At 46.2% G+C, this 27,945-nt stretch overlaps 1 protein-coding gene across 2 annotated transcripts in view; it reads right to left on the bottom strand.

The window, feature by feature from the left end:
• Nucleotides 1–2,076: 2,076 nt before the first annotated feature.
• The window catches only part of GLRA1 (glycine receptor alpha 1), an 83,781-nt gene continuing 57,912 nt past the window's right edge, over nucleotides 2,077–27,945 (bottom strand). Inside the window, exons 4-9 of one of the 2 annotated variants that reach the window (XM_003981371.5) lie at nucleotides 25,272–25,495; nucleotides 22,455–22,537; nucleotides 20,447–20,584; nucleotides 17,882–18,096; nucleotides 8,991–9,137; nucleotides 2,077–2,580 (exon numbers count right to left, since the gene is read on the bottom strand). In XM_003981371.5, coding sequence (XP_003981420.1) covers nucleotides 2,266–2,580; nucleotides 8,991–9,137; nucleotides 17,882–18,096; nucleotides 20,447–20,584; nucleotides 22,455–22,537; nucleotides 25,272–25,495 — 1,122 coding nt within the window. In that variant the 3' untranslated portion in view covers nucleotides 2,077–2,265. The remainder of the gene's footprint in view (nucleotides 2,581–8,990; nucleotides 9,138–17,881; nucleotides 18,097–20,446; nucleotides 20,585–22,454; nucleotides 22,538–25,271; nucleotides 25,496–27,945) is intronic. The other variant, XM_003981370.5, reaches the window with a different exon arrangement.

Below are 27,945 nucleotides of genomic sequence, written 5' to 3'. Positions count from 1 at the left end.
AGTTCAAACACTGATATTCCAGTCTTGAACTGGTTGTACTTGTTCAAATCCCTCTGGTTCCCTTTTCCTCCTTTAGACAGTTTGTGGTTGGGAAAAGGATAACAGGATAGTCTTAGAAGAGAGATTCCTACCCACATGGCTCCCATCCCTCAGGAGCCGGGTTCCATCCCACATCATCCAAGGCTAGAATACAATTTAACTTCCTGGTCTACACAGGCCAAGAGAAAGGAAGGCAATGACTTACAAACCTTGAACCTGGATGTAAACAGTTTGATCATTCAAGGCTCAAAGCCAGATCCTTTTTTGGCTGCTTAGTGCGTTTTCTTTACCTAAACACCTTAGATCACTGTCTTGACTTGCTTTTCTGGGGTGGGGGGCTGGTGTGTGGGGAGGGCTTCTAGAGGTATTAGCAATTGTGCCACAGGAAATGGGAGAAGTTTCTCCGGAAGAAGGGGCTTTAGGGAAGAGTTAGGCTCCCAACGTCTCCCCTCTCTCCTGCCCCACACTGGGGATACTTGAAAGACACATATAAAACCCCAAGCCTCAGGGCAAACCGATTGGCCACTGTATCCCACCATCTACCGCTACTTTGATTCAAAGCCAAGACACTGAAGTGCAAAGGAAGAAATGTACCCCAGGACACTGGTCACAGGCCACAGTGGGAAGCATGCCCCAGAGAGTCGTGCCATCATTACAGGCGTGGCGTTGTTGGCAGAGAGGACAGAGGCTACTGGAGGCAACTCCTGTCTTTAATCCCATGGTCCACATTGCAGACTTCCCAACTGTGAGCCTCTGTGTCCTTCAGCAGGGTCCCCCACCCTTCACGATTCATTTCCTAATCCCTCTCCTTTTTTTTTTTTTTTCCTGGAGTACCCTAGCCAACCTGGGATAGTTCTGGCACGTCAGAGTTAGAGGGAAAGAAATATTTGTCTAACTTGCCTAAATGTTAAAGCTAAGCAAAGCACCAAAAAGGAAAACAAACAAAAGACTTATAAAAATATAATGGGGTCATCTCCCCATGCTTCCCACATTTGTTGTGGCATAGGAAATGTCAAAATATAATGAACAGACTTTCTGAACATACCATCTCTTTCCACCCGTATATATCTCAGCTGTGGCAGCCTCGTTACTACCCTTTCACCTCTTAAAACTTCACTCTGTAGAACCGCTCTGTAAGAAGTCCATTTCATCCCACTGACCCCATCTTCCCAAATATATACCCACTTGCAATTCCAAAGAGACTCTCCAAAAAAATAGACATTTGAAAAAAGTGCATCGGTTTATACTCAGTCTATCTGCATATTATTTCTTGAGATTATTACTTTTTTTTGTCACCATAAAAAAGATTGCATATTGGCAATATAATGAGAAACCATGGCAGCCATCTCTGGGTGGCAGTGGAGGGTAAGTGGGGTGGGTGTTGAAGCACAGAAGCGAGAGGGGCTCAGAGAGGGGCGGGTGTGGTCCTTAGCCTTGAGACGTGAGGATTGAGGTGCAGTTCTCTTGATTATCAATCCTTGGGCCTCTGAAAACGCCCCATCTCCTTAGTCATTCCCTCTCTTCTCTCCACTTTGCCCCATTTCCACTGCCCATGCCCAGGCTGCACAACCCTCTTGAAGCAGAGGTGGACTGCCTTTTTGGCATGTGTCCACCCAGGCCAGTGTGAAAACAGGCATGGCATTTGGAAGGCCATGGTATAGGACACACACCAGGGCAAAAGCTTATTTGTGACTGTTTCCACTCTGGGAAAAATTGTCCATCACTTCTGTGACTTGAAAAACTTAAGCAGTTACTAGGCTGATAGGTTAAGAAACAAATCCTTTGTTCTTGTGATTTTGCATTAATATTAAGCATGAATATATATCATATATTACATGGCTTTCCTTCTGCTCTGGGGCAGACTGCACTCTCCTTCCAAATAGGAAAACTGCACAGCCCGTGGACTCAAGTTTTTGAAAGCTGTTTTTCCTCACTCCCTAACCCCCACCCACCCCTCCCCTTCCTCCAGACCCCTCTGCTCCTGTATTAGAAAAGCCCCTCCCTCCCCCCCCCCACCAGCCCACCCGAGGTTAAATAGATAGTGCCACATTCTAAGATTCATGCATCACTGCATTTTGCTATTGCACATTTTTCAGAGAAAGAGGGAGTTGTGTATGTGTGCCCCCTTCCTCTCTTCCCCTTCTCTTCCTTAGGCTCTCAGATTCCTGTGCTATTTCCATTCTGCCCTCTCCCAGCCTCCCCCACTCCCGCCCCATCCCAGACCCGTCACTGGTTGTGGACGTCCTCCCTGCGGACAATCTTGTAGATGATCCAGTAGAACATGTTGAAGATGAGGAAGGCCATGGGGAAGCCAATGCGGGATATTTTGTCAATCTTCTTGGCCCTCTGGATGAAGAGTTTTCGCATCTCCTCTGGGGACTTAGACGGCGCGGGAGGGGGGTTGGTGGTATTGTTGTTATTGGCGCCTTTGACTGAGATGCCATCCTTGGCCTGCAGACAGGCTGGGCCCATCCCATAAGCAGAGAAGTTGAAGCGGCCTTCTCCGGCCTCATCCTCCTGGAACAGATTCAGCATGGGGCTCTACTTAAAATAAGACAGGGGCTGGGCACCCTCCCTGCAAGGCACTCCCCTGGGGGCCTGGCCTTGCCCATCTGGTTCTCCCTGCCTCTTGGACTCTACCATTCCAGGTTTCTGAAGGCTTTCAGGCTGGCTGGGGAGTAATGCCTTATAGAGGGGCGCCGCTTGCTTGCTGAAACAGATACAAACCAGGGGATAGGAATGTGGCATAGAGTCTGGACACCTGTGTTCAAGTCTTGGCTCTGTCACTTGCTGGCTGTGTGACCTGAGGCAAGTCACTTCTTTATTAGAGTCTCGGGGTTTTTTATTTCATATTTTCCTATAAGTGGGGGAGAAGATTCACCCCGCTACATCAAAAGGTTCTTTTGACCATCAGAGATTACAGATGAGCAGATACTCTGAATGCTGTTTGGTTAGAAATCGAGGAGACAATTTGGAGAGATCCCCTGCTTTGCCTCTGTTGCCTCCTTGCCCTCTTTACCCACCCCATCCCCCAGGTGATGTTTCCTCGAGTGGGTTGGGGGGGAGGGGGCGGATGGCCCGGGAGACAGCAAGAGCCTTACTTCCTTTTCACGAGCCGGGGAAGCCGCAGCTCCTTTCTGCCTCCATGTTCCCACGTCCCTGGCAGTTGTGACCTCAGACATACCTCCGGGTTCAGTTATTGTTCAAAGCCCTTCATCGATCGGCTCCAACTTACCTTACAGGCTTTTGCCCCTCCCCTTACCTTCTGCTTTGCACACCTGCCAGTTGGGTTGCCCTTTGCCAGCCATCCCTTGTGCATTTCTCCCTCCCTGCCTTATGCTCACCACCAACATGCCTGCTGCCCTTATTCTTCTAATTTCTCCCTTTCCCAGCTCACGGGGATCTTTTCCTGATCTGACTCATGGAGACACTGTTGTCCGCTTGCATCATGTCTGGCTTCGTTATCTTCCCGTGTGAGCTCTGGGGTGGCACTGAGAGTCTCAGCGGAGCTGTTGATTCAGCGTGTGGCTCTGGGGAATTTTTACCAGCTCACGTTGCCCTCCTAGGTAGTGAGGGCTTCTAGAGAAGAAAGTCTGTCTTCTGTTTGTTCCTGTGCAGGACAGGGCTGGCAGACAGCAGGAAACACAGCATAAGAACCCCTGTCCGGCTCAGCTCTTGCCAAGCTCGCGTGGGCCACCAGACAAGCTTGTTGCGATGACTTCCAGCCCGGTCTTCCTACCGCCTCCGGTCTGGCCCTCCCAAGCCACCTGAGTTGTCATAACACAGATCTGATTGGTCATCTTTCGCTTGAGCTGTTTTTTAAAAATATTTATTTCTGATAGAGGGAGAGTGCGAGCCGGGGAGGGCAGAGAGAGAGGAAGACACAGAAGCTGAAGCAGGCTTCAGGCTCCGAGCTGTCCACACAGAGCCTGGTGTGGGGCTGGAACTCACAAACCATGGGAGCTTGACCTGAGCCAAAGTCAGACGCTTACTCAACCGACTGAGCCACCCAGGTGTCCCTCGCTTGAACTTTTTAATGTGCTGCCACTGGCTTCAGGATGATTAAAATCCTTGCATGGGAAACAAGACTGTAGATGACCCGAACCCTGCCTGCCTCTCCAGCGTCATCTCATCTTGCATCATCCTCCATCTGGCATTCTGTACACCAGTGACCCTGAAATGTTTACATATATTCAAAAGGGTCATGTTCCTTCTTTTTAACTCTGGGCCTCTGCTCAAGTTGTTCTCTCTTCCTTGGAACATGCTCCTACCCCCACCTCTGCTCCTGACTCCTCTTCCACTGAACTAATGTCTGACTCAGAAGCCTTCCCTGAGGGCAAGGATAGACTAGGTGTCCCTGCTGTGTGCTCCATAGCTCCCTGTACATCCCTCTCTATTAAAAAAAATTTTTTTTTAATGTTTACTTATTTTTGATAGAGACGGAGTGTGAGCAGGGGAGGGGCAGAGGGAGGGAGACGGGATCTGAAGCAGGCTCCAGGCTCTGAGTTGTCAGCACAGAGCCTGACACAGAGCTTGAACTCCCAAACCGTGAGATCATGACCTGAGTTGAAGTTGCATGCTTAACCGCCTGAGCCACCCAGGAGCCCCATCCCTCTCTATTTTTTTAAAGCTCTTGATTAATGGCTGTCCTCCCATTAGACTCTAAGCTCCATGAAGGCAGTCTTATTCATGTTCATTGTACCTGCAACACTGAACATATGAAGAGTTCCTGAACATAAGCTCAAAACTCAGCAAATATTTGTTGAATAAGTAAATGTTTACCAGTATAGCTTCACTACTCCTAGCTTCCCTTTTTTTTAAAAAAAAATTTTAACATTTATTTATTTTTGAGAGACAGAGAGAGCGCAAGCAGGGGAGGGGAAGAGAGAGAGGGAGACACAGAATCCAAAGCAGGCTCCAGGCTCTGAACTGTCAGCACAGAGCCTGATGCGGGGCTCAGACCCACAAACTGTGAGATCATGACCTGAGCCGAAGTCAGATGCTTAACCGCCTGAGCCACCCAGGTGCTCCCCCACCCTTTTTAAAATGGGATTTTATTCCTAGCACTTAGGAGGATTTGAGACATGAAAAATGCTCAAGAAATCTTTGGCAAATGGATGAATCTGGTCCAACACCCTCACTGCGGAAATGGGAAAGAACATGTATAGTGCCTAGCAAATAGATCTCAATAAATTTTTGTCTGTGAGTAGGGCGACTGACTATAGGGTGTTTGTGGCAGGGCCAAGGAAAGGAGTTGGGGGAACTGGCCAAATTACTGGACCCAGTGCCTGGAAGGGATACCCAACTCTATTGCTTATCAGTGTAAATCTGCCCTTGCCGCAGGATAGGGTGCTTGAAAGTGTTTTCTCACTGGGCTCTAGTTATGCAGGGGAAGCACCAAATTAATTTTATATACAGCTTTGGGCAAATTATTCTCTGCCTTCCTCATCAATTAAACATAGGAGTGGAAGGGGTGGGGGTGTGGCCTGGAGGCCCCATCTAGTTAGATGATCATCAATTTCACATTGTAGCCCGGAGAAAGGAAATTCCCTGGGAATGACTGGAGAAAGGCTTGCTATTCCTGTTCTCCCCAGCAGATGGCAGGAAATGAAAGCTTGGGGATGGAGCAGGGGAAATCCAGCAGGTGTGATCTAGAACCCAGGGAGGTTGGGAGTGTGGCTGCCCAGCCGGGCTCGCAGGTTTCCTAATAATCTGACTAATGAGGCCGGCCAGGGAATTTGAGGACCAGATGCTTTGTGCCCAACAAATGAGGTAACATGGGAGGATGGTGGGAGTTGAGGAGCCCGGCCAAGATCACAGGCTCTGAGAAACTCAGGCATGGAGCTAGCTCCTTTTCACTCACCATCTGGGGCTGAAAACCCCCTCTGCAAACATCCGGCTGAAGGGAGGTTTCTGCAGCCCAGGCTCGTACATTGCCAACGTACAAGCCACATCCAGAGGGGATTACTCCAGAGGAAGCGCTGCTCTGTGGTGAGCCCAGTTCTGCATCCTTGTAGTTTCTGACATTTGAGTCAATTTCAGAGCCCTTAGGAACAAGGTCACACTGATTCAACCACACACAGGGGCCACGCAGGAGAAATGTAAGGGAAGAAATGAACCAGAGCTGAAAAAAATCTCTGGTCAGAAGGGACCGTGGCAAAATGGAGAATGTGTTCCCTACCTAACGGCAGTTCCTGTGCCCCAGTATGAGGTGGGATGGGACTGCAGTGGGATCAGAGGCTGTGACTTTTCGACTGAAGATAGAAGTGTGATTTTTAAATGCTGGCCCCTTATTCTAGACTTTTAAGACACTGCTAGTGAAATTAGGGACAGTTGCATGTTGAATTTGATCTCTGGCTACTGGTTTTTGACCTCTGCCTTTGGGTAAGTCTTAGTTCTTATTTGTCATCTAATAAATACAGGGCTATTTTATCCACTTCGGGATGGAAACCATTGATGAATACTGTGTGTGGTCAGTATTTTTGAGAAAAGCCATGGGATCTTCAGCACCTACCCTGCTTTTGCCACCAGTGCCTCTGTGATCCTAGTGATCACTTTGCCCCTCCTCACTGTTGTCATTTGCATGGGAAGAGTGGACAAGATGCCCTCTAAGGCTCTTCTAGCACTAACAAGCTGTGAGAGAATGAGGAAGGAACTGAGCAGGGTTATCTGATCAAATCTGATTGTGGCTTTATTTACACTTCCCCCGACCCAAGAGAAAGTTTTGTTTTCCTCTAGTGTGTACGACTGGTAAGGATTTGGTGAGAGCAGAGGCAGCCTTTGGAGGTCCTCCAGGCCTGTCATGCTACATATCTGCAGGGGGCTCCATTTACACTTTAGTCTATGTGCAAACTGCCCCCTGGGGTTGTGCCATGCATAGTCTAGTGGCCTGGAGCTAGTCAAATATTTCAGACATAGTCTCCCCAAATAAGTGTCTCTTCAACAAATGTATTAACCCTCTTTTAGCAGAGGAAAATGCAAAAAGCAGTTAGCCAGGAAAAATAATAAATTCCAAAGATAGTTGTGTTTGGCCAGTTCTTGCTTAGATTAGTGTAATAGTCAGGGGCTCAGTATCCAATGAGCAGTAAGGACTAAGACTAGAGGTCTTTAAAGAAATCCTACTGGGGTGCCTCAGTGGCTCAGTTGGTTAAGTGACTCTTGATTTTGGCCCAGGTCAGAATCTCACAGTCTGTGGGTTTGAGCCCTGCATTGGGCTCTGTGCTGATTGTATGGAGCCTGCTTGGGATTTTGTTCCCTCTCTCTCTCTGCCCCTTCCCTGCTCAGGCTCACTTTCTTTCTCAATATAAATAAACTTAAAAAAAGAAAGAAAGAAAGAAAGAAAGAAAGAAAGAAAGAAAGAAAGAAAGAAAGAAATCCTGTCTGGCTTACTGCACATAAGATAGTTTTCTCTTCTAATGTGGAGTTAAAAGGGTGGTTATACCTTAACTCCCACGGACATCTTCTGTCTTGAAACGTCTACCTCCTGCCTATGGTAACCTGCTAGAAGTTAATTGAATCAGATTGCTGATGCTCAAGAAACATACTGATGGAAACCTGTGCATGTGTAATCAGTATTCCCTGGCATTTGTGTGGCAGGAACAAAAACTTAAAGCTGCTTTGCAATCTGATTTAATCCTCACCACAGTCCCCAATCGTGCCAATTTGGTCCATTTTACAGATGGAGAAAACGGGCCCAGAAAAAAGGCTAGCTTGAAGTCACGTACCAAACAGTGATAAAGAAACAGAGTCCTCTGCCACAGCACATTGTAGCTGAGTAGACAGCTATTCGAAGTGGGTCAGTCTGAAACTTGGAGGGCCTTGGTGTGCGGCAGGTTTGTGGTGTGGCCTGACAGCTCATAGTGTTCGCCCTAATCTGTTGCTGGAAACACTTCTTGGTAGGCTTTCTGACTGGAAAGGCTCCTCTTGGTTCTTTAGTTTATCCATTTGTCCATTTGTTCAGTCCATACTGAGGCAGGACTTCAGAGAAAAGTGCCTCGTGGCCTAGGGGCCCGTGTAGGATACAATCTGTGCTGCCATACTCGACTGTTGCATGAGAACTTCAATACAGGACCTTGACTTTGACTCAGGTTTCGGGGAAGATGCCTCGGCTGAGAGCTGGAAAGCGAGCGCTTGGTTAACATTAAGCAAAGTGCGCTGGGAGGGCATTTCCGGAGAGAATAAGTCCCAGGTAAATGCTTGAGCAACTAGGGAAAAACTAGGGTGGTTGGTGCTCAGAGAAAAAAGGCGAAAGCAGTGTAAAGATGAGGCTGGAGAGAAAAGTAGGTTTTCTGATCTCCATGGGAAACTTCTTTTGGAAAAGTAGTTCTAGACCAAGGTATGCAGCCAGTTTGCTCCCAGAGACTGCACACTCCCCAATGGCCTTTGCTGGTTTTGGGACACAGTCTCTGAGTTGGCAGAGGCTGGTGACTTTGCAGAGATGGCCTGCCAAGCATTTCTTTATTCAAGCTGTCATAAAGTGAGAGAACCCACTTTGGGGGAGCATTTTGCTCGATGCCCCTTTCTTGGAAGTAGGAAGCAAAGGCCTGGCACCTGGACATTCTACTCAAAGATCTTAACCTTTTGTGGTGCAATTCCATCTGAAACCAAACCCCTGGAAATAATGCAGCCTTGAAGAAGGCACCAATAATCATCTTTTAGCCTGCCAAGCTTCAAGGTCACAGCCAGTTATTATCGTAACCCCATCAGTGTTCCATCAGTTCTGTCTTCTATACTGTTATTACGATTAGAAGAATAACTTGCCCACAGACTCAATCAAGGCATTGTTTACGGGAGGGGAAGTTAGGGCTTCCAGGAGTTTAATCCCTATTTTGTGTCTGCCTTACCCCCTGAGAAGGATGGTCCAGCGAAACAACTATCATGAGACAAGGCTGCCTGAAACTCTTGTGTTTATCACCAGCCGTCCCTCCTTAGGCAGTGATCCAAAGGCCTACCTTGTGATGTCTTCGCTTCCTCCTGAATCGGAGCAGCTCTTTGTGCTGCCGAGACACAAAGTTGACAGCGGCATACTCAAGCAGGGCTGAGAACACGAAGAGCAGGCACACCGCCATCCAAATGTCAATGGCTTTCACATAGGACACCTGGAGTGGGGGTGGGAACGAACACAGGAGGGTGAGGGCAGAGGAGAATGAAATATCTCAGTATTTCTGCTTCTCAGTAACTCTGCCGTTACCCACTGCTATCCCCTTCCTCAGCTGGGGTATTAGGAAGGTGCAGAGGAAAAGAGAAGAAAAATGCATCAGGAAGACGGCATGAAACATTGGAGAAAATAAAATATGGTACCTAGACGAGTACTAGAGAGAGGAGAGAGGAGGATGGTGTATCGAGCATCATCGCTGAGCGAAACGGAATGTTGTGTTTAGCTAAGGGTGATAGGAACAGAACGGTGTACCTAACATTAAAAGTAAACAGAGGATGTTAGCAAAAGCGACAGGGTAAGATCTTCAAAAACACTCTCCTCTATAAAAGCAACAAGGACAACAGCAAAAATGGTCAGAATCAACTTTCTCAGAAGCCCTCTTAACCAAAGGCTAACAGCAGTCTTGAAAGCATTTACTTAAAAAGTCAGCTGAATGCCAGCAAGAGCATCAAACTTGGTGGCATTAAAAAAAAAAAAAAAAGAAAACAGCTTCATTGAGATATTACACACTTACAGTGTGTATTTCAATCGTTTTTAATACATTCCAGATATGTGCCACCATCATCACGGTCACTTTTGGAATATTTTCAGCACCTCTAAAAGAAACCTAATACCTTTTAGCCATCATTCTTTCCCCTACTCCTCCAAGTCCTCTCCCCCCAGTCCTAAGCAACCATTAATCTACTTTTTGTTTCTACAGATTTCCCCCTTCCGGACGTTTCATATAAATGGAATCATACACCATGTGGTCTTTTATGACTAGCTCCTTTTACTTAGCATAATGTTTTCAAGATTCATCCATGTTGTAGCATATTTCATTCTTTTTTATGGCCAAATAATATCTCCTTGTATGGATATACTACGTTTTGTTGATCCAGTCATCAGTTGATGGACATTAGGGTTGTGTCTACCTTTTGGCTACTATGAATAATGCTGCTATGAACATCTATGTACAAGTTTTTGTGTGGACATGTGTATTTATTTCTCTTGGGGCCTTGTGGTGTTTCAACTTGCCATATTCGCATCCTCCTATTCCCAGCTCTGTGCTAGACTTGAAAACCAACAGCCTGCAAGCACAGTGAAAACCAGTATCCAGGCAATCAGTGGCCGGGGCAGAACAGAGTTAGAGCTTCTTTAAAGCTTCATTCCCAGAGAACTGTCATTATTTGACCTGTCTTGTGGTTCACTGAAAGACCTCACTCACTAGGCAGTCTTTTATTTGAGCTGACTTGGAACTGGCCCAGTGTGAACGGCCTTTTCCCTGGGGGCATTTGTTGAAAAGAGTCAGTGGCAATTGTTGAACATCACATCCTCCTGAGGTAGTAGGTAACAGTTCAGGCAAACAATAGGTTGATCAAAAAGCTTAAAAGGAAAATCTGGGAATGCGATGTCCACGGGAGCTTTAGAAAAAGCTCTGACATATACATGGGAATCTGTGTGCATGCACAGGCCTGTGTGGGTACTCAGGGAAGACCTGACTGGGAAGGCCCCTTAGCTCTCAACTCTGGCTAACCTTGACACACTGAGCAAGCTGCAAGTGAAGGGTAAGGCAAAACTGTAAACTGCCTGGCTGAGTGATGAAGGTGTGTTCGAATATATATGTACAGCCCCTAGGAAAAGGCCAGGAGATTTATAGGTTCCAGGCATTTAAGGAAATTTCTGTCCAATTTTAGGTAATGGCCAAGCTAACTGAGCAGAGACTTCAGTGGCCCCACACAACAAAGAATACAGATGTTACAGAATTGGTTCACAAAAGTTACTAAACAAACAGCAAAAACAACAAATCCTGAGGAGGGAGCGCAATCTGATTTTCACAGATGCCACATCACATTATGTTAAGTGTGTAATTTTCAACCCTAAATTATAAGATACGCAAAGAAGTAAAGGCTAGCCTTGCAGTGGACTAGATGTTTGTGTCCCGTCTCCCTGTCATAGGTTGAAATCCTAATTCTAATGTGATGATATTTGGAGGTGGGGCCTTTGGGAAGTAATTAGATCATAAGAATGGAGCCCTCGTAAAGGGATTAGTGACTTTTTCAAAAGAGGCCAGATAGCTAGATCTCTTTCCACCACGTGAGGATATAATAATAAGCTGGCAGTTTGCAACTGGACGAAGGTCCTCACCAGAGCCCTGCCATGCTGGCACCTGACTTCCAGGCTCCAGAACTGAGAGAAATACATTTCTGTTATTTATAAGCCACCCAGTCTCTGGTACTTTGTTACAGCAGCCTGAATTGACTAAGACAGGTCCATCCATAGGAAAAAAAAAAAAAAGGCGGTCAAAAGAAGCTGCCCCTGGGGAAGCCCAAATGTTGGACTTAATCAAAGCTTTAAATCAGTTATTTTCAGCATGTTCTAAGAGCTAAAGGAAACCTTTAGCTTAAACCTTTAGTATAAAAGACTAAAGAAAAGCATGAGAACAAAATCTCACCACATAGAACGTGAGATAGAAATGATAAAAAGAAGAAAATAGGAATTCTGGAGTTGAAAATTAAAGAGCTGAACTGAGGAGTTCACTAGAGAGGATAAATAGCATATTTGAGCAGACAGAAGAAAGATTCCATGAGCTTGAGGTTATCTTGTCTGAGGGACAGAATGAAGAAGAATGAAAAGAGACTCAGAGATCTGTGAGGAACCATTAAGTATACTAACATGTGTCTAATGAGTGTGCCTGAAGGAGAGGAGAGAAAGAAGCAGAAAGAATATTTGAAGTAATGGCCAAAATTTCCCCAAATTTGAAGAAAAACACTAATGTACACGTCTAAGAAGTTCATGAACTTCAAGCAAAATAAACTCAAAGGGATCCACGCCTGCACACTTCACAAACTGTCAGAAGACAAAGAATCTTGAAAGCCACAAGACAGACGCAACTCATCATGTACAAGAGATCCTCAATAAGAAAGCTGATTCCTCGTTAGATTGATTATATACTTTTAAGTTGGGGGAGGCAGCTCGAGATTATTAAAGCATGGGGACAAGACCTGTGGGCAGAAAGAGCTGCACTGTGATTCTGAGGAACGAGATGTCTCATCAGAAACTAAGCAGTCTAGAAGGCAGTGGAATGACCTAAGTCAATGAGAAGACATCTGTTGTTTATAGACTGGAAGATGTGATATCGTTAAGATGGCAATACTCTCCAAATTCATGTCCAGACTCAGTGCATTTTCAGTCTCACTTCCTTTTTTATTGTTGTTGCAGAAATTGACAAAACTGAGCTTAAAGTTCATATTCAGATTCCAATGGAAAGGCAAGGGACCCAGAATAGCCAAACCAATCTTTAAAAAGGACCAAGGTGGGGGATTCACACTTCCCAATTTTTTTTAAAAAATTTTTTTTTCAACGTTTATGCATTTTTGGGACAGAGAGAGACAGAGCATGAATAGGGGAGGGGCAGAGAGAGAGGGAGACACAGAATCGGAAACAGGCTCCAGGCTCTGAGCCATCAGCCCAGAGCCTGACGCGGGGCTCGAACTCATGGACCGCGAGATCGTGACCTGGCTGAAGTCGGACGCTTAACCGACGCGCCACCCAGGCGCCACCCAGGCGCCACCCTCACACTTCCCAATTTTAAAACTAACCACAAAGCAACAGTAATCAACTGTGTGGTACTGGCATAAGGATACATACACAGATCAACGGAAAAGAACTGAGAGTCCGGAAATAAACCAATACGTTTATGGTCAATGGATTTGTTGACAAGGATGTAAATTCAACGGAGGGAAAAAGATAGTCTTCCCAACAAATGGTGCTGTACAAACTGGGTATCCACATGAAAAAGAGTGATATCCCTCCCCTACACCATATGAAAAAATCAAAACGGACTAAAACCGAAATTTAGGGTTAAACTATAAAAGTCTTAGAAAAAACCATAGATAGAAATCTTTGTGACTTTGGATTAGACATTAGTTTCTTAAATATGATAGCAAAGGCCAACCAACAAAAGAAAAAATACATTTTACTTCATCAAAATTAAAACCTTTAGTGTATAATGGACCCTACCAATCAGGTGAAAAGATAACCCCCAAATTAGGAGAAGATATTTGCAAATCACATATACGATAAGGGATTAAAATCCACAATGTGCAAAGAACTGCTACAGCTCAACAACAAAAAGAAATACCTCTATTATAAACTGGGCACAAGATTTGAATAGACATTTCTCCTAAGATCTAGAATAGGCCAATAAGCACATGAAAAGATGCTCAACATTATTATTAGGAAAACACAAACCAAAACTACAGTGAGATACAACCTCACATCCACTAAGATGTCTGTAATCCAAAAGACAGATGATAATAAGCATTGGTGAGGAAGTGGAGAAATTGGAACCCTGGGGAGATTATCACATGGTGTAGCCACTTTGGAAAATAGTTTGGCAGTTCCTAAGAAAGTTAAGCATATAGTTGCCACATGACCCAACAATTCTACTCCTGGATATACACCCTGTGAGGGTTGAAAATATTTGTCCACACAAAACTTGTACGTGAGGTTCATAGTAGCGTTATTTAAAATAGCCAAAAGGTGGAAATAACCCAAACATCCCTCAGCTGAGGAATAGATAAGCAAAGTATGATAGACCCATACAAGGGAAATATTATTCAGCCACCAAAGAGAAAGAAATACTGGTAGAATGTACAACACAGATGGATCTTGAAAACATTATGCTAAGTGAAAGTGCACATTTTATCTTATTCCATTTATATGAAACGTCTAGAAGAAGCAAATTCACAGAAGTAAAAAGTGGAGTAGTGTTTGCCAGAGGCTGGTCAGAGGGCGGAATGAAGAATGACTGTTGATGAACATAGGGGTTTCTTTTTGGGGTGATGAGAATGTCCTAGAATTAGATAGTGGTGAGGATGTGCACCTTTGTGGACATATAGTCACTGAATTTTATGCTTTAAAAAAAGTGAATGGGGGAATAATGTGAAGCTGAGTATTACTATAATAGCAAATGGAGTCAAATACTGAGTCTGGTGTTTACAGTGAGTGGAACAGAATGTTGAGTCTAGCGTAAATTATAAGTGAAAGACAATGTGGCATCGACTATGAATAGACAGTGGAGCAGGATGTTGAGTCTAACATAAGGAAAAGAAAGCAGATATATCTGCTGTTACAGTTGCACAGAGCACAGTGTGTTGTCAAGTGGTAATAGGAAACGGAATTTGGTCTCAAGCATCTATGGTGAATCGAGCAGAATGCAAAGTTTGGTGTTAATAGCACAAAGGGCAGATTAGGGAGCTTTGTGTAAGAGTGAAGAGAGGAGACAGTGGTGTCTACTGTGGATGGCAGATGAAGCAGAATGTCTTCTTTCACGTTGAGAGTTAGTAGAACAGTAGAACAGTTTGGTCATAGAACCAAACAACAGTAGGGAGAATGTTCTAGATTAAAAGAGAAACCATGAACAACATGAATCTTTATTGGATCCGTGATTGGATCCCTCGCCATATTTACTGATGATGCTTTTTGACAACTGGGGAAATTTAGATAAAGTTTCTGTATTAGATGACACTACAGAATTATTTCTAATTCAATAATTATTGATATAAAATTGGTAAATATATATAATTTATATAAATATAATTATTATTGAATTAATGCTAATTTTTTCAGATGTGACAAGTATCACGATCCTTATTCCTTACTTAGAGATAGCTTATCATGATGTGTGTAATCATCAAATGACTCAGCAAAGATTTGTCTACTTACTTACCTACCCACCTACCTACCTACCCACCTACCTACCTACCACCTACCTACCTACCCACCTACCTACCCACCCACCTACCTACCCACCCACCTACCTACCTACCCACCTACCCACCCACCCACCTACCTACCTACCCACCCACCTACCTACCTACCCACCTACCCACCCACCCACCTACCTACCTACCCACCCACCTACCTACCCACCCACCTACCTACCTACCACCTACCTACCTACCACCTACCTACCTACCTACCTACCCACCTACCTACCTACCCACCCACCTACCTACCTACCTACCCACCTACCTACCTACCACCTACCTACCTACCACCTACCTACCACCTACCTACCTACCCACCTACCTACCTACCCACCCACCTACCTACCCACCCACCTACCTACCCACCTACCTACCCACCCACCTACCTACTTACCCACCCACCTACCTACCCACCCACCTACCTACTTACCCACCCACCTACCTACCCACCCACCTACCTACCTACCACCTACCTACCTACCCACCTACCTACCTACCCACCCACCTACCTACCTACCCACCTACCTACCTACCACCTACCTACCTACCCACCTACCTACCCACCTACCTACCTACCACCTACCTACCTACCCACCCACCTACCTACCCACCCACCTACCTACCTACCCACCCACCTACCTACCTACCCACCTACCTACCTACCACCTACCTACCTACCCACCTACCTACCTACCTACCCACCTACCTACCTACCTACCCACCCACCTACCTACCTACCACCTACCTACCTACCCACCTACCTACCTACCCACCCACCTACCTACCTACCCACCTACCTACCTACCACCTACCTACCTACCCACCTACCTACCTACCTACCCACCCACCTACCTACCTACCCACCCACCTACCTACCTACCCACCTACCTGTGTATAGAGAGAGCTAAAGTAAATGTGGCAAGATGACAATAGTTGGAATCCAGGTGAAGGGTATTCAAGCGCTCATTGTATAGTCTTCCAACCTTTCTATATCAAAACAGAACGCTAAGTGAGGCCTTAATCGGAAATGGTGCAGTGTTGCATTTAGCATAAGGCTGAAGGGAGCCAAACATGGAGTCTGGCATTAACGGTGGAGCTGAATGTTTTGTCTGCTGTTGAGTGATTAAGGCAGAACGCGGCACAAACGATAGTAGTGAACGGAGTAGAATGCAGTGTCTAGGCATTAAAAGAGAGTAAAGCAGAATGAGGCATCAAGCATTCATAGTGAAGGCAGCAGAATGTTGTACCTCACGAATGGGTGACTGGAGGAGTATGTGGTGTCTGGCGTTAATTGTAAATGAAGCAGAACATTATGTCTAGTGTTAAAAGTGAATTAAGCAGAATGTGAGGTCTGGTGTTAGCAGTGAAAGGAACAGAATGTTGCATTTATTGTAAGGGTGACTGGAGGAGAATTAGTGTGTGGTGTCGGTAATGAATGAAGTGGAATGCCGTGTCTGGTGTTAGAAGAATGGAGCAGAATGTTGTGTCTAGTACAGAGTGAATGGAGCAGAACGTGTATCCGGCTTTAATGGTGAATGGAGTGAAATGCTGTGTCTAGTGGTAATAGTGAACGGAGCAGACTGTGGCTCAAGCGTGAACAGTGAAAGTGACGGGATGTGTTGTTGCACATTAGAAATGTAAGAAATAGGGGCAGAAAAGTGTTAACGTATGAGTTTTAAGATGACGCTGCTATCCTTCGAAAGACGTGCTTGTAAGATTGGCCCTTGGTTGACATCTGGGAACTTGGATTTGGGGAATGTTCCCACTTCCCCTAACTGATCAGGGGGCCTTGCTGTGCAGAGAATGCCTATACAGACGATATGGTTTATGCTGAACATTTCCTTTCCTCCTGGGAGTCTGGAATTTTCGTATGTGCTAGGCAGAGCATGTGACGAGCACCCAAGAAAAAACACTGGTACAGAATCTTAAAAGAATCTCAAAGCAATTTCTCTGCCTCTCTGGGCAGAAACATCTCACACACGTGACTGCTTTTGTATTGTTGGGGTAAGAATGTACTCCGTGTGGTCCCTCTCGTGGGAGGGAGAAAACAAGGAAGCTTGCACATGGATTCCTCCAGACTCTGCCTGTGTCTTTTCCCTTTATCACCTAGCTTATGTCCTTAATACGTCACCGTAAGAAATCTTAGTTGTGAGTACAGTGCTATGCTGAGTCCTGTGAGTCGTATCAAATCTCTGAATGTAGGGATGGTCTTGGAGACACCCAACACCAAGTATCTACTGTTACTGGTGAAAGAAGTGGGGTGTTGCATTTAGCACTAAAAGTGAATGGAGGAGGAAGTGGAGTTGAGCATTAACAGTAAGTGAAGCAGGACGTGTGTGCAATGTTGGCAGGGAATGGAGCAAACTGTGTTGTCTGGTAACTGTATACAACATAATGCACATCTGGAGGAGAGGTCTGCTGGATCAGAATGCTGGATCCTAGTTGGGCTTCAACCCCTGATTCATGTCTGTGGAGATGGACCATGGAGTGACCTGTGGAGTGACCTACCATTACCTTTCCCTCATTTTAATACTAAAATCTCCACCCAAGGGGGAGCACAAGCCTCATTCACATAATACACGTATTGGCATGTTTCCTTAAGGCACATGCTCAACCTTACGCCCGCCTCTACATAAAATGATGAGGCTCCCCTTTCTATATGCATCCTGACCCTAAATAAAAGGAACCCATTCACCCTCACTCAGGGACTCATGGCTTTGGAAGTTATTCCCCATGATCTCCTTATTTGCTGCAAATAAGTTTACTGTGTGCAATAACTCCAAAACACAAACAAAAACACCCCCAGAGTGCTGGATCCTGCCAAGTGTAGTAGATACATAGTGACAAATTCCTTGCGCTCTCTTTATCTCAGGCAAGGTGGGGAGATGAGAGTCCTTTGTCCAGGTGTTCTGTGCTCTTGGGCAGTAGGACTTACCTTGGGCAGGGATGCTCGGGAGCCAGAGCTCTGGGTGGTCATGGTGAGCACAGTGGTGATGCCCAGGCCCACACGGGCTGGCGCGGCATCCATGTTGATCCAGAAGGATATCCATGAAAGGATGACAATGAGCAGGCTGGGAATGTACATCTGGATCAGGTAGTAGCCCATCTGTCGCTCCAGGTGGAATCGGGCCTCAATGCAGGTGAATTTCCCTGCAAGAAATTATAGTGAGAAGGCAAATTCGCCTGGTGGGTTGAAACAAGGCTTTGAGGTCAAAACAACCAAGGCTTTGAGGTCAAAACAACCAAGGCTTTGAGGTCAGCTGGGGCCTGGTTCAGGCTCACACTAGCTGTGTCCTCAGACAAGTGTCCTCAGACAAGACAAGTGAATCGCTCTGTGTCTCAGTTTCCTTATCTATGGTAAAGTAGGGATGGTGATGATGATGATGATGATGGTGGTGGTGGTCATGATGGTACCTACCTCATTTGGTTACTGTGACGATGCCTATAAAGAACTTAGTATGGTCCTCACATCATTAATGCTCAGGAATGTCAGTTGCCATCATCCTCATCAGCCTTATTGTGTTGCTAAGAGTGGGCCTAAGTAGGCCATTCTTTTTTTTTTAATTAATATTTATTTATTTATTTTGAAAGAGAGAGGGTGGGGGGAGGAGCAGAGGGAAAGGGAGAGGAAGAATCTCAAGCAGGCTCTATGCTAACAGTGTGGCTGACAACATGGGGCTCAATCTCACTCACCCGTGAGATCATAACCTGAACCCAAATCAAGAGTTGGACGCTCAACCGACTGAGCCACCCAGGTGGCCCCTCTTACTTCCTCTTATAAAACCTTTCTTTCCTTCCTTCTCTCCTCAGACCAGAAAGTCTCCTTTACCTACAGGGAAAAGTTCAAAGTTTTTAGTCCACTCTTCACAGACATGCTCTGACCTGCTTTTCCATCCTTCCCTTCTTTCTTCACCCTAATCATGACCCCCTCTATTCTATCCCTTGCCTTGAGCATGTCCTGCACTTTGCCACTTCTGAGCTTTGGCTCCTGCTAATGCCTCTGCCTGGAATGCCCAGACTCCTTCCCACAACCAGACAAAGCAAGCACCCTGCTCCTCTGTGATGCTTTGAATGTGGTCTGCCCTAGGCTCAACAACCCCCCCCCCCCCAACCCCTAGATTCCTTCAGTTCAGTTCTGTTCACACGGTCATCAGGGCCTTTAGGACACAATACAGTGAGTGTATAGGCACATCATTCTCTCTCTGTTCCCTGCACTGGACTGTGGGTAGTTGGTCTCCTCCCTACCTGTGCATCCCTGGAACTGAGACAGAGCCAGTCCCATGGGGGTGTTCTCAGCTCCAGTCCACTGCAGCACAGTTACTAGGTGATTTTCTAGAGCTCCCTGGACTGTCTGATCCATGGGGCAGGGCCTTATCAGCCTTTCTCGCTTGTAACCACAGGGCCTAGCACAAGCACAGAACTCTGCTCTCACTTCAATAGGAATAGTCAAGAACAAATGAGGTAGTGAATGAGAAAGTGCTGTGTAAACGGTGATGGGCTGTGGTATGTGAGAGTCAGTGTGGTTATGTGATTCATGGGAAGTCACTGTTCTCATGGCTGCTAATGGGAGTACCATTACCTCTCTAAGGCTCAGCGTGCCCAGGGATCAAGAGAGTATCTTTCGAGGTTCTGAGACACCTCGGAGGTTACACGGGAAGGGGCAGCTGTCCCAGACAGCCCAGAGCTCATGCCACCGGCCCTTGCTCTGGGCCTTCTCCTTGCACCAGAGCCCATAGTGATTTCTCTCAACACCCCTGCTTCACCTCCTCCTCTCTCTGGCATCTGTCATCAGCCTATTTCATGCCTCTACTCTCCTCAGCTGGGCTCACACAGCAGCCTCCTACCCAGCCCTCCAGCTGGCATATTGACTGTCTTTCTTCCACTGTGCCTCCATGAAGCTCCTTCCCAGCCTGAGGCAGGGCAGGGAAGGCCAGTCCTGGTGTGACTCCAGTTCATTCCTGTGTCTGATCTTCCAACGAAGGCTGTGCTGTGCCTGGGAAACAGAGACCTGAGCAAAACAGTGGTGGTTTCTTCGCCCTCTTGCAGCTCACAATCTAGGGGACGCTTTCCAACTGTACTTATTTATAACCTCAGTGCCACCTCTCAGCTCCCTCCTGCTGAAGTCTGTGTACTTGTGCTCTGTCTGAAATGACAGCTCCCCTGTGACAGACTCTGCTAGATGTCCTCCTAATATCAGCTCTGCCCTTCTGCCTTAGGAGTAGGATTCATTTTGACTGGGCATGCTGCTACCTGGGATGGAGACCGTATCTCCCAGACTCCCTTGCAATGAAGTGTGGCCTAAGCTTCAGTGACTTGCCCCAGGACATCCAGGAAGAAAGGGTCAGAGCCACTTTTCTGGTTTCAAAGCCTATTCTCTTAACCTTGAGGTAATTAACACAAAGCTATGTCCATCAAGAACGCCTCTTGATTGAATGAATGTTTGAAATGACCTCTGACCCTGATTGGGGGTGGGACCTGAGGAGGACATCCTTGCACCTACCTGTGTTGTAATGCTTCGTGCAATATCTCAAGTCCTTCTCTTCTTTCAGGATAAACTGGGGTAGAGTTAGTCCATCTGCCACCTGCACAGCTCCCTGCTCCTGCCACTCGAAGATCAGGTCATTCATGGTATAGCCAACTGGGATGGGGGTTCAGAAGAAGGAGCAGTCACCACCCAGAAGCATTTATTTGAAGCATGTCAGAGTTGGTTTGGGTTAGAGACTAAGAGGCATTGGGCACTAGATGGAACTCATGAGACCATGTTGTCTTGCTGCCACTCTCTCCCAGCCCACTTGCAACAAAAGAGGTTAAAACTGGTTTAATTATTTCTAGCCCCCTGCCCTTCTACCGTGCTTCTTACCCCCCCCCCCCATCTGACACTGGCTTGTCCTTTTGTCCCCAATACTTACCCCCATGGTCATATTCAGCTCACATCTGCTACTTTGCCTGCACACCATCCTTGCAAGCTCCCTCTTTTCCTCTGGGGAATGATTCTATAGAATACTGTTGTAGGACTATCAGTTGGGGGCCAAGGTGTGAGTTAATGACTCAACTACATCAATCAGATCCTCTATGGCAGGACTTTGATTCTATCTATTATCTATCTATCTATCTATCTATCTAACATTTATTGTCAAAATGGTTTCCACAAAACACCCGGTGCTCATCCCAACAGGTGCCCTCCTCAATGCCCATCACCCACTTTCCCTTCTCCCCCACCCCCCACCAACCCTCAGCTTGTTCTCAGAATTTAAGAGTCTCTTATGGTTTTCCTCCTTCTCTCTCTGTAACATTTTCTCCCCCCATCCCCTCCCCCCTGGTATTCTGTTAAGTTTCTCAGGATCCACGTATGAGTGGAGAGACGTATCTGTCTTTCTCTGCCTGACTTATTTCACTTAGCATAATACCCTCCAGTTCCATCCACGTTGCTACAAATGGCCAGATTTCATTCTTTCTCATTTCCACGTAGTACTCCATTGTATATATAAACCACATCTTCTTCATCCATTCGTCAGTTGATGGACATTTAGACTCTTTCCATAATTTGGCTATTGTTGAAAGTACTGCTATAAACATTGGGGTACAAGTGCCCCTATGCATCAGCACTCCTGTATCCCTTGGGTAAATTCCTAGCAGTACTATTGCTGGGTCATAGGGTAGATCTATTTTTAATTTTTTGAGGAAACTCCATGCTGTTTTCCAGAGTGGCTGTACCAGTTTGCATTCCCACCAACAGTACAAGAGGGTTCCCGTTTCTCCACATCCTCTCCAGCGTTTATAGTCTCCTGATTTGATTCTTGAGGCAAGTGACAAAAGGTTCAGAGTGGGCTGGTGCCAATTCCGCTCAGAGGTGGTGCTCCAAGGGGCTGCCCCATTGGTTCCTGCTGCCTAAATCCTCTGCCCTGGTTCCTGTGCTTTCAGCTTCTCTTTCAAGTCCATGAAGACCCCCTATGTCCTTCCATTTCTTTCCATCTTTTAAATTGGATTCGTTTCTGTCTGCAATCAAAGAAGGCAGCTACCTCCTCTGGTAGATTCACTTGTGACCTCCTACATAAAACCTTCCCTAGCACCCCTTCTCTTTCCCAACCAGAAGGAAGCACTCTTCTGCCATGAGGCCACAGCATTTGTACTTCTCACAACACGCTTACCGCTTGCTGCCCTGTGTTAGAGTTACTTGTGCATCTAGTTGTCTATCTTCCTGTGAGTTCAAGGACTATGGCTTGTTCAAACTCTTCCTGCTGCACTCCTGGAGAGCATGTCCGCAAGGGACATGGAACAGAGTCTTGGGAAAATACTGCTGGCTTCAAAGTTGGGCCTCAGCCAGACAATGGAAGGGGGGTTATATTTCTAATGCATTTTCTAAAGCAAAGCCCCTCATCTGGTATTTTGGGCTAGTGCAGTAATCCCCTGGGGTCCAGCAGTTAGGAGTAGCTGTATGGGAAGTTCTGCTCGTCCCCTGGGTAAAGGGGAGTCTGGTTTTTTCTAAAACCCTCAGGCAAGGGACTCACAGCTTTCCAGTTGCATGATACACGTCTGGACGTCCATGGGGAAATTCTTTAAGTCCATGGGGCAGGCCAGTGTCAGGGTGATTCTGGGAAGAGAAAAGAATTGGATGATGGTAGACCCACAGACCAGGGAAGCTGTGCCTCTGTGCTAGTGATTACCAGAAAATCAGTTAACTTGGACAAGTCAAGGAGGGCAGGTAACTGGCGTATATTGAAATAATACATGTCTATTTCTATATTCCAGCTATGGAGTGGAGGCTTAGAGAGATACCGTAGGTTGCCTAAAGTCACACAGTCAGTGGAATTCGTGGGTTTCTTTGGAGACTATCTGGCTTCTAGACATCTGCCTGTAGCAAGCTGCCTGAAGGCCTGGAGGCCAGGGGCTGTCTTCTGCAGAGTCTGGATTTTAAGTTGAGTAGCCCCAGGTCTCAGGTTTCCCAGGTGCACCTGTCAGGTGCTTCAAGTGGTTCTTTGCTGCCTCCCTTCATACACTGGACTTATCAAAAGCCATTTCAAAGAGGCCCTTCTGGGTGTCCAAACAGAGCTGGCTCACACCTGTGGGCTCACGCTGGAGTCAGTTGGGAAGTGGTGGGTACCCCCAGGCTTCTGGGATAGCCGTTTATTTTAGGTTGTTAGACCCTTGAAGAGGCTCAGCCTTAGACCCAGAGGGAGTCCCCCTAACAGAGCTGGAGTCTGCAGCTCAGGTTAGGATGCAAGGCTTCAGCTTAAAAGGCTGTGCCAACATCTGAGCACCTGCTGCAGAGAATGGAGAAGAAAGGCTCTCGGAGCCCCAAAGAGCCTTAGATCATCAGGCCAACTCCCTCATTTGACAGGTGAGAAAACTGAGGTACAGAGAAGAATTGGTAGGGACTCATGCAAGGTCACACAGCAAGTGATGGCTCAAAGGCAGGATTCAAAACTTTGTCTCCTGGCCACTGGATTCTGAGCTCATGTGTTTGCTTTCCAACACTGCCAGCCTGAAAGGCACCTCACTGGCGGTGGTCTAGTGACACTTAGCTGCTGGCATCTTAGCTGCAGACGGTGAGCGCATGGCCCTGTGTCCACTTCCTCCCTCCAGCTCACTTCCAACTGGTCTGGATTTGGGTCCCATTTAAGCACAAGGTAAGAAGCAAGAGGGGGGAAAGGGAGGTGGGAAGGAAGGGAAGAATGGGGTGGGAGAGGGAAGGGGAAGGTGAAGAGAAAGTGAACACAGTTGAATTTCTGCAGATAAAAGCTCCAAAGTGGGGCAGCTGTCACACTAGGTTAATTTCCTGAAGTTGAATGACCTTGGGAACATCACTTTTTGCTGATTTGTCCTTCTGTCATGCTGCATGGGGCTTAGCTTTGTAGAGATACAAAACTAGCCTGGCAGCAGCAAAATCCAAGCAGGGTAACCTCTCCTGCCCCAGCCAGTCAGGGCACTTGGTGGCTCTCATGAGCCCATCACCCTTCCATCTGAATGTGCACTGGCAGGACAGGCTCCGGGGTGAGGAAGGCCACATCGGCCTCTGGCTCTACCCAGCCATCCCCTCCTTAGTGCCTCCTTTCCCTGCTGAGGTTCTTAAGTACCCCCCTCCTACCTGTCCTGCTCTCAGGAGACACCCTGAGTCCAGTCACATCTGAGGGTTAGGATGTGTATGCAGACTCCCCTATAGTCCTGGACATTTAAAGCTCATCTGCTAATGGAAACAGGAAGATTTCTTCCGCCAAAGAACTGGAGGGGGAGGAGGAGTCATTTAGGGCCAGGGTCCCTTTTAAGCTCTTTGAAATAAAAACATATGCATTCATTCATCAAATGAGTACCTATCGAATGCCCTACACTGTTCCAGGTCCTGAGCAGGCATCAGATCCATGCTAACAGATGAGAATCTAGGCTGACTGTGGGAACTTTGGCAAATGACTTAAACTTTAAGATCGTCACCTGTCTAATCTGAAAAGTGGGCATAATAAAAAAAATACTTCATGGGATTGATAGGATTACAAATAATTTAAGTAAAATACCCAGCTTAATAAATAAATTCTCAGTGGATGCCAGGTATGTAAGAATCTAAAATGGACATTGGTCATTTTTTCCATGGCTCGAGGGAAGAAGTTGGGAATGAGGTGGGGAGAGTTGGCAGGAGACTGTGAAAGCTTGCCCCTAAACAACATCTGCAGGATACCTCCCAGCTGGGAAGGGGGTCCTAGCTTCCTAGACCCAGTGCAAGATATGGAAGATAGAAAGGGTTTGGGGCAGCCCTGGCTCGTATCTGTGAGTAGCACCATCCACCTTTCGTTGGCTGTTGAAGTGGCTATGACTTTTCAGGCTTTGTGCCTTTGCTCCTGCTATTTTTTTTTTTTTATTCTGATAAGAACATTTAATGTGAGATCCAACCTCTTAACAAATGTTTATGTGTTCAATACAGCATTGTTACCTGTAGGCATAATGTTGAATGTCATCTCTCTAGAACTTCTTCATTTTGAGTAACTGAACAGCCCTGCCACTGAGCACTGCCTTTGAATACTCTTTTCCATTTTTGTTTTATTGAAATTGTGGGTGAGCTTAGGGGGCCTAACCTTAACCCCCGTCCCACTCTTTAGGATGCTTTCTTGGTTCCCCTGGTTATAATGAACCACTCACTCCTAGGATTTCTCAAGGTATTGGATTCTCAGTCGCTGAGTGTCATTTACAGAGCTGGCTCTGTGTATTGTGCAAAGGAGCTGGGTTGCCAGGGCCTGTTCACGCCTGGTTGGTTCACTTCTTAGTATCTGCTCCCCAAAGGCAACGGGACAAGGTGTGTTCTGAGGAGGGGGGTGGGGGCGAACCTGTGTGGAACTCACCTGATGCTATAGAGGACATTTCCGTTCCGGGAGATCCTCAGCAGTTTGTTGTCTGTGGTAATCTCGTGGAAGTGGGCCCCCTTCTCGTTGGCAAAGAACAGGTCGGGTTTCCAGATGGAATCCAACATGGATGGGTCCAGGTCCAGAGAGTCATCTGGGTACTCATTGTAGGCCAGCCGGGGGTCATTCCACTGCTGCCGCAGGAAGATGTTGACCCTATAGTCCTAGAGCCAGGAGATGAGGAAGTAGAGTCAGGGTCAGGCCCTGGGATGTCAACTCTCAGAGAGGACCCCTGGTGCTTTTGTTCAGCATGCCCCAAAGTCCCTTCTGGAGAGTTATGAGTGTGGTTGCGCCTAATACGGGGTGAGATGTAAAGTCTGTGCATCAGGAAAAAGTCAGGGGAGTCATTCCTAGAAATCCTCTTAAATTAAGTACATTTAGTTCTGAACTGAGTTATTTAAATGTTTTCTTTTGAAAAATTAAAAAAAAAATAATAAAGTTCCAACTGGGGCACCTGGGTGGCTCAGTAGGTTATGCATCTGACTCTTGATCTCAGTTCAGGTCTTGATCTCAGGGTTGTGAGTTCAGACCCCACACTGGGCTCCCTGCTGGGCGTGGAGCCTACTTAAAAAATAAAAACAAACAAAAAATAAAGCACCGGCTGATGTAATAAACACCTGTTTTCATCCTGTTGACATTTTGCCCTGTTTGCTTCATTTTTTTAGGTGAGATTAATAGTCCATCACTGATAAGGTTGAAGTCTCCCTTTTATTATCGATGCCATCAGGGCAGTAATTCCCATGCACACTGAGGTTTGAGAGTCACTGCTCTAGATGGATTGAAGGAGCAAAAAGAAAGGCTAAAAGCTGATGCCTGAGCATTCACACTATTCTGTCTAAAGAGAGCAATTGATTCCCAAGCAGCGAAGGAAGGATGGGTGAATTCAATGGTCGTAGGCTTCACATCTCTCTGTTTCAATACCAGCCTTCTGCAACCTTCTATCATATATGTTGCTTTATTTCTTTGGGGAGAATTTTCTCAAAAAAAATTTTTTTTAAATGTAAGCTCTACACCCAATGTGGGTCTTGAACTCACGACCCCGAGATCAAGAGTTGCATGCTCTTCCAACTGACCCAGCCACCCCTGGAGAGAATGCATAGATGTTGTGGAGTTATACCTTACTGGGTTCTCAACTCAGTGCTTGGTTAAGGGCTTCTCTGATGTGACTGTAGTGGAGTTATGTGGCTGAAAAAGTCGTGATCAAACCCAAGAGGGAAATGTTGGACTAAACCAAATGCAATGGATTTTTTATTGTAGGACTTCTCAGAGACCTTAATATGCTGACTATTTGTACGTATCTCCAAGAAGGGAATAGAATATGCATTATTTCCCCGATTTATTTTGGCTATAGAGCTCTTGTGTTTGTACATGATGCTTGTCTTCTATAGAACCTACGAGAAGTACGGTCCTAGTCGAAACTCTCTCCCCCACCCTCCACCTTTGTTTTTTTTTTTTTTTTTTTTTTTTTTCCAGATGGACAAAATGAAGTCCAGAGTTAAGACCGACCTGGTATCACTCTGAAAAAGCAGGTCAGAGTTGATTCTGGAACACAAGAGTCCTCACTCCTAGCAGAGGATTTGGTCACTTGGTTCTAGAGGAGCCAAAAGAGTCCACTTAGTTTCCATTCACAGCCTGAGAAGCAGTTAGTGGGGTGGTGGGTCTCTGTGCCAGGAAAGTGGGTAATGAAGTTAAGAAATATTTTCACGAAGAAACATTTTCAGTTTTGTTAGGGAGGCATTGTAAATCTGTGATCTATGAATGTTATGTCACTGCAAGTAGAATTTGGGACATATTTGTGCTTTCTGGGAAGAAGAACATGAGTCTCTATGTTGGATTCTCAAAAGGGTCTATAGTTCCTTAAAAGATTAATGACCTCAGTTCAAGTCCAACTCTGAATGCTCTCCTTCACCAATAGTCTCCACACAGGAGCACCTGCTGCTTTCCCTGAAAGACAGACAGGCTGGATAAATGAGATCATGCTACATTTTCTTTTCCTAATCACTCTGGGTCTGTCATCAGCAGGGATGGACTAAAACAATCCTCCTCCCCACCCTCACCCTCACCCCTGCCAGCATCCCCCACAGCACATGCCTCATTCTGTTCTCCTTCAGAAATATCCATAGCTTCATAAAATGTTCCAAGGTATTATATAGGATTGTTCTATAATTTCATTGAGGCCTCTTCCTCCAGCCCTATAGAAAATGACATTTGGTCTCATAATCTCATGTCTTTTAAATCCCGTGGTGGAGGGAGAACTCTAGGCCAGACCTGGATGTTGATACTTTGTTTTTCCTGCTGACAGTAATGGAGGGCTCCCAATCTGGCCCCATCTGATTGGGGAATTAGAACTAGCCTCTCTTTCTCTCTTGGATTTTACGTGAAGTGCGCACGCACATGTGTTTGCGTGCATGTGTTTGTGTGTGCAGCGGGGCACTGGACAAGTCGTGTCAGAGTAAACGAGACTATGAGTGGTTGGGCAGGAAGAGCCTTCAGTCCCCAAACCCCAGCTGCACTTTTGATGTTCTTGCCAGTGATACGTCACACCTGTTGACGTGACCGGAAGGAAGAAAACAAAGTGGCATTTCTTAAAATGGTCTGTTAGGCACCAGGTGCT

Source organism: Felis catus, chromosome A1 (genome assembly GCF_018350175.1).
Source record: "Felis catus isolate Fca126 chromosome A1, F.catus_Fca126_mat1.0, whole genome shotgun sequence".
NCBI lineage: Eukaryota > Metazoa > Chordata > Mammalia > Carnivora > Felidae > Felis > Felis catus.
Note: the sequence above shows the minus strand (reverse complement) of the source record. Positions and strands in the feature narration are given on the sequence as shown.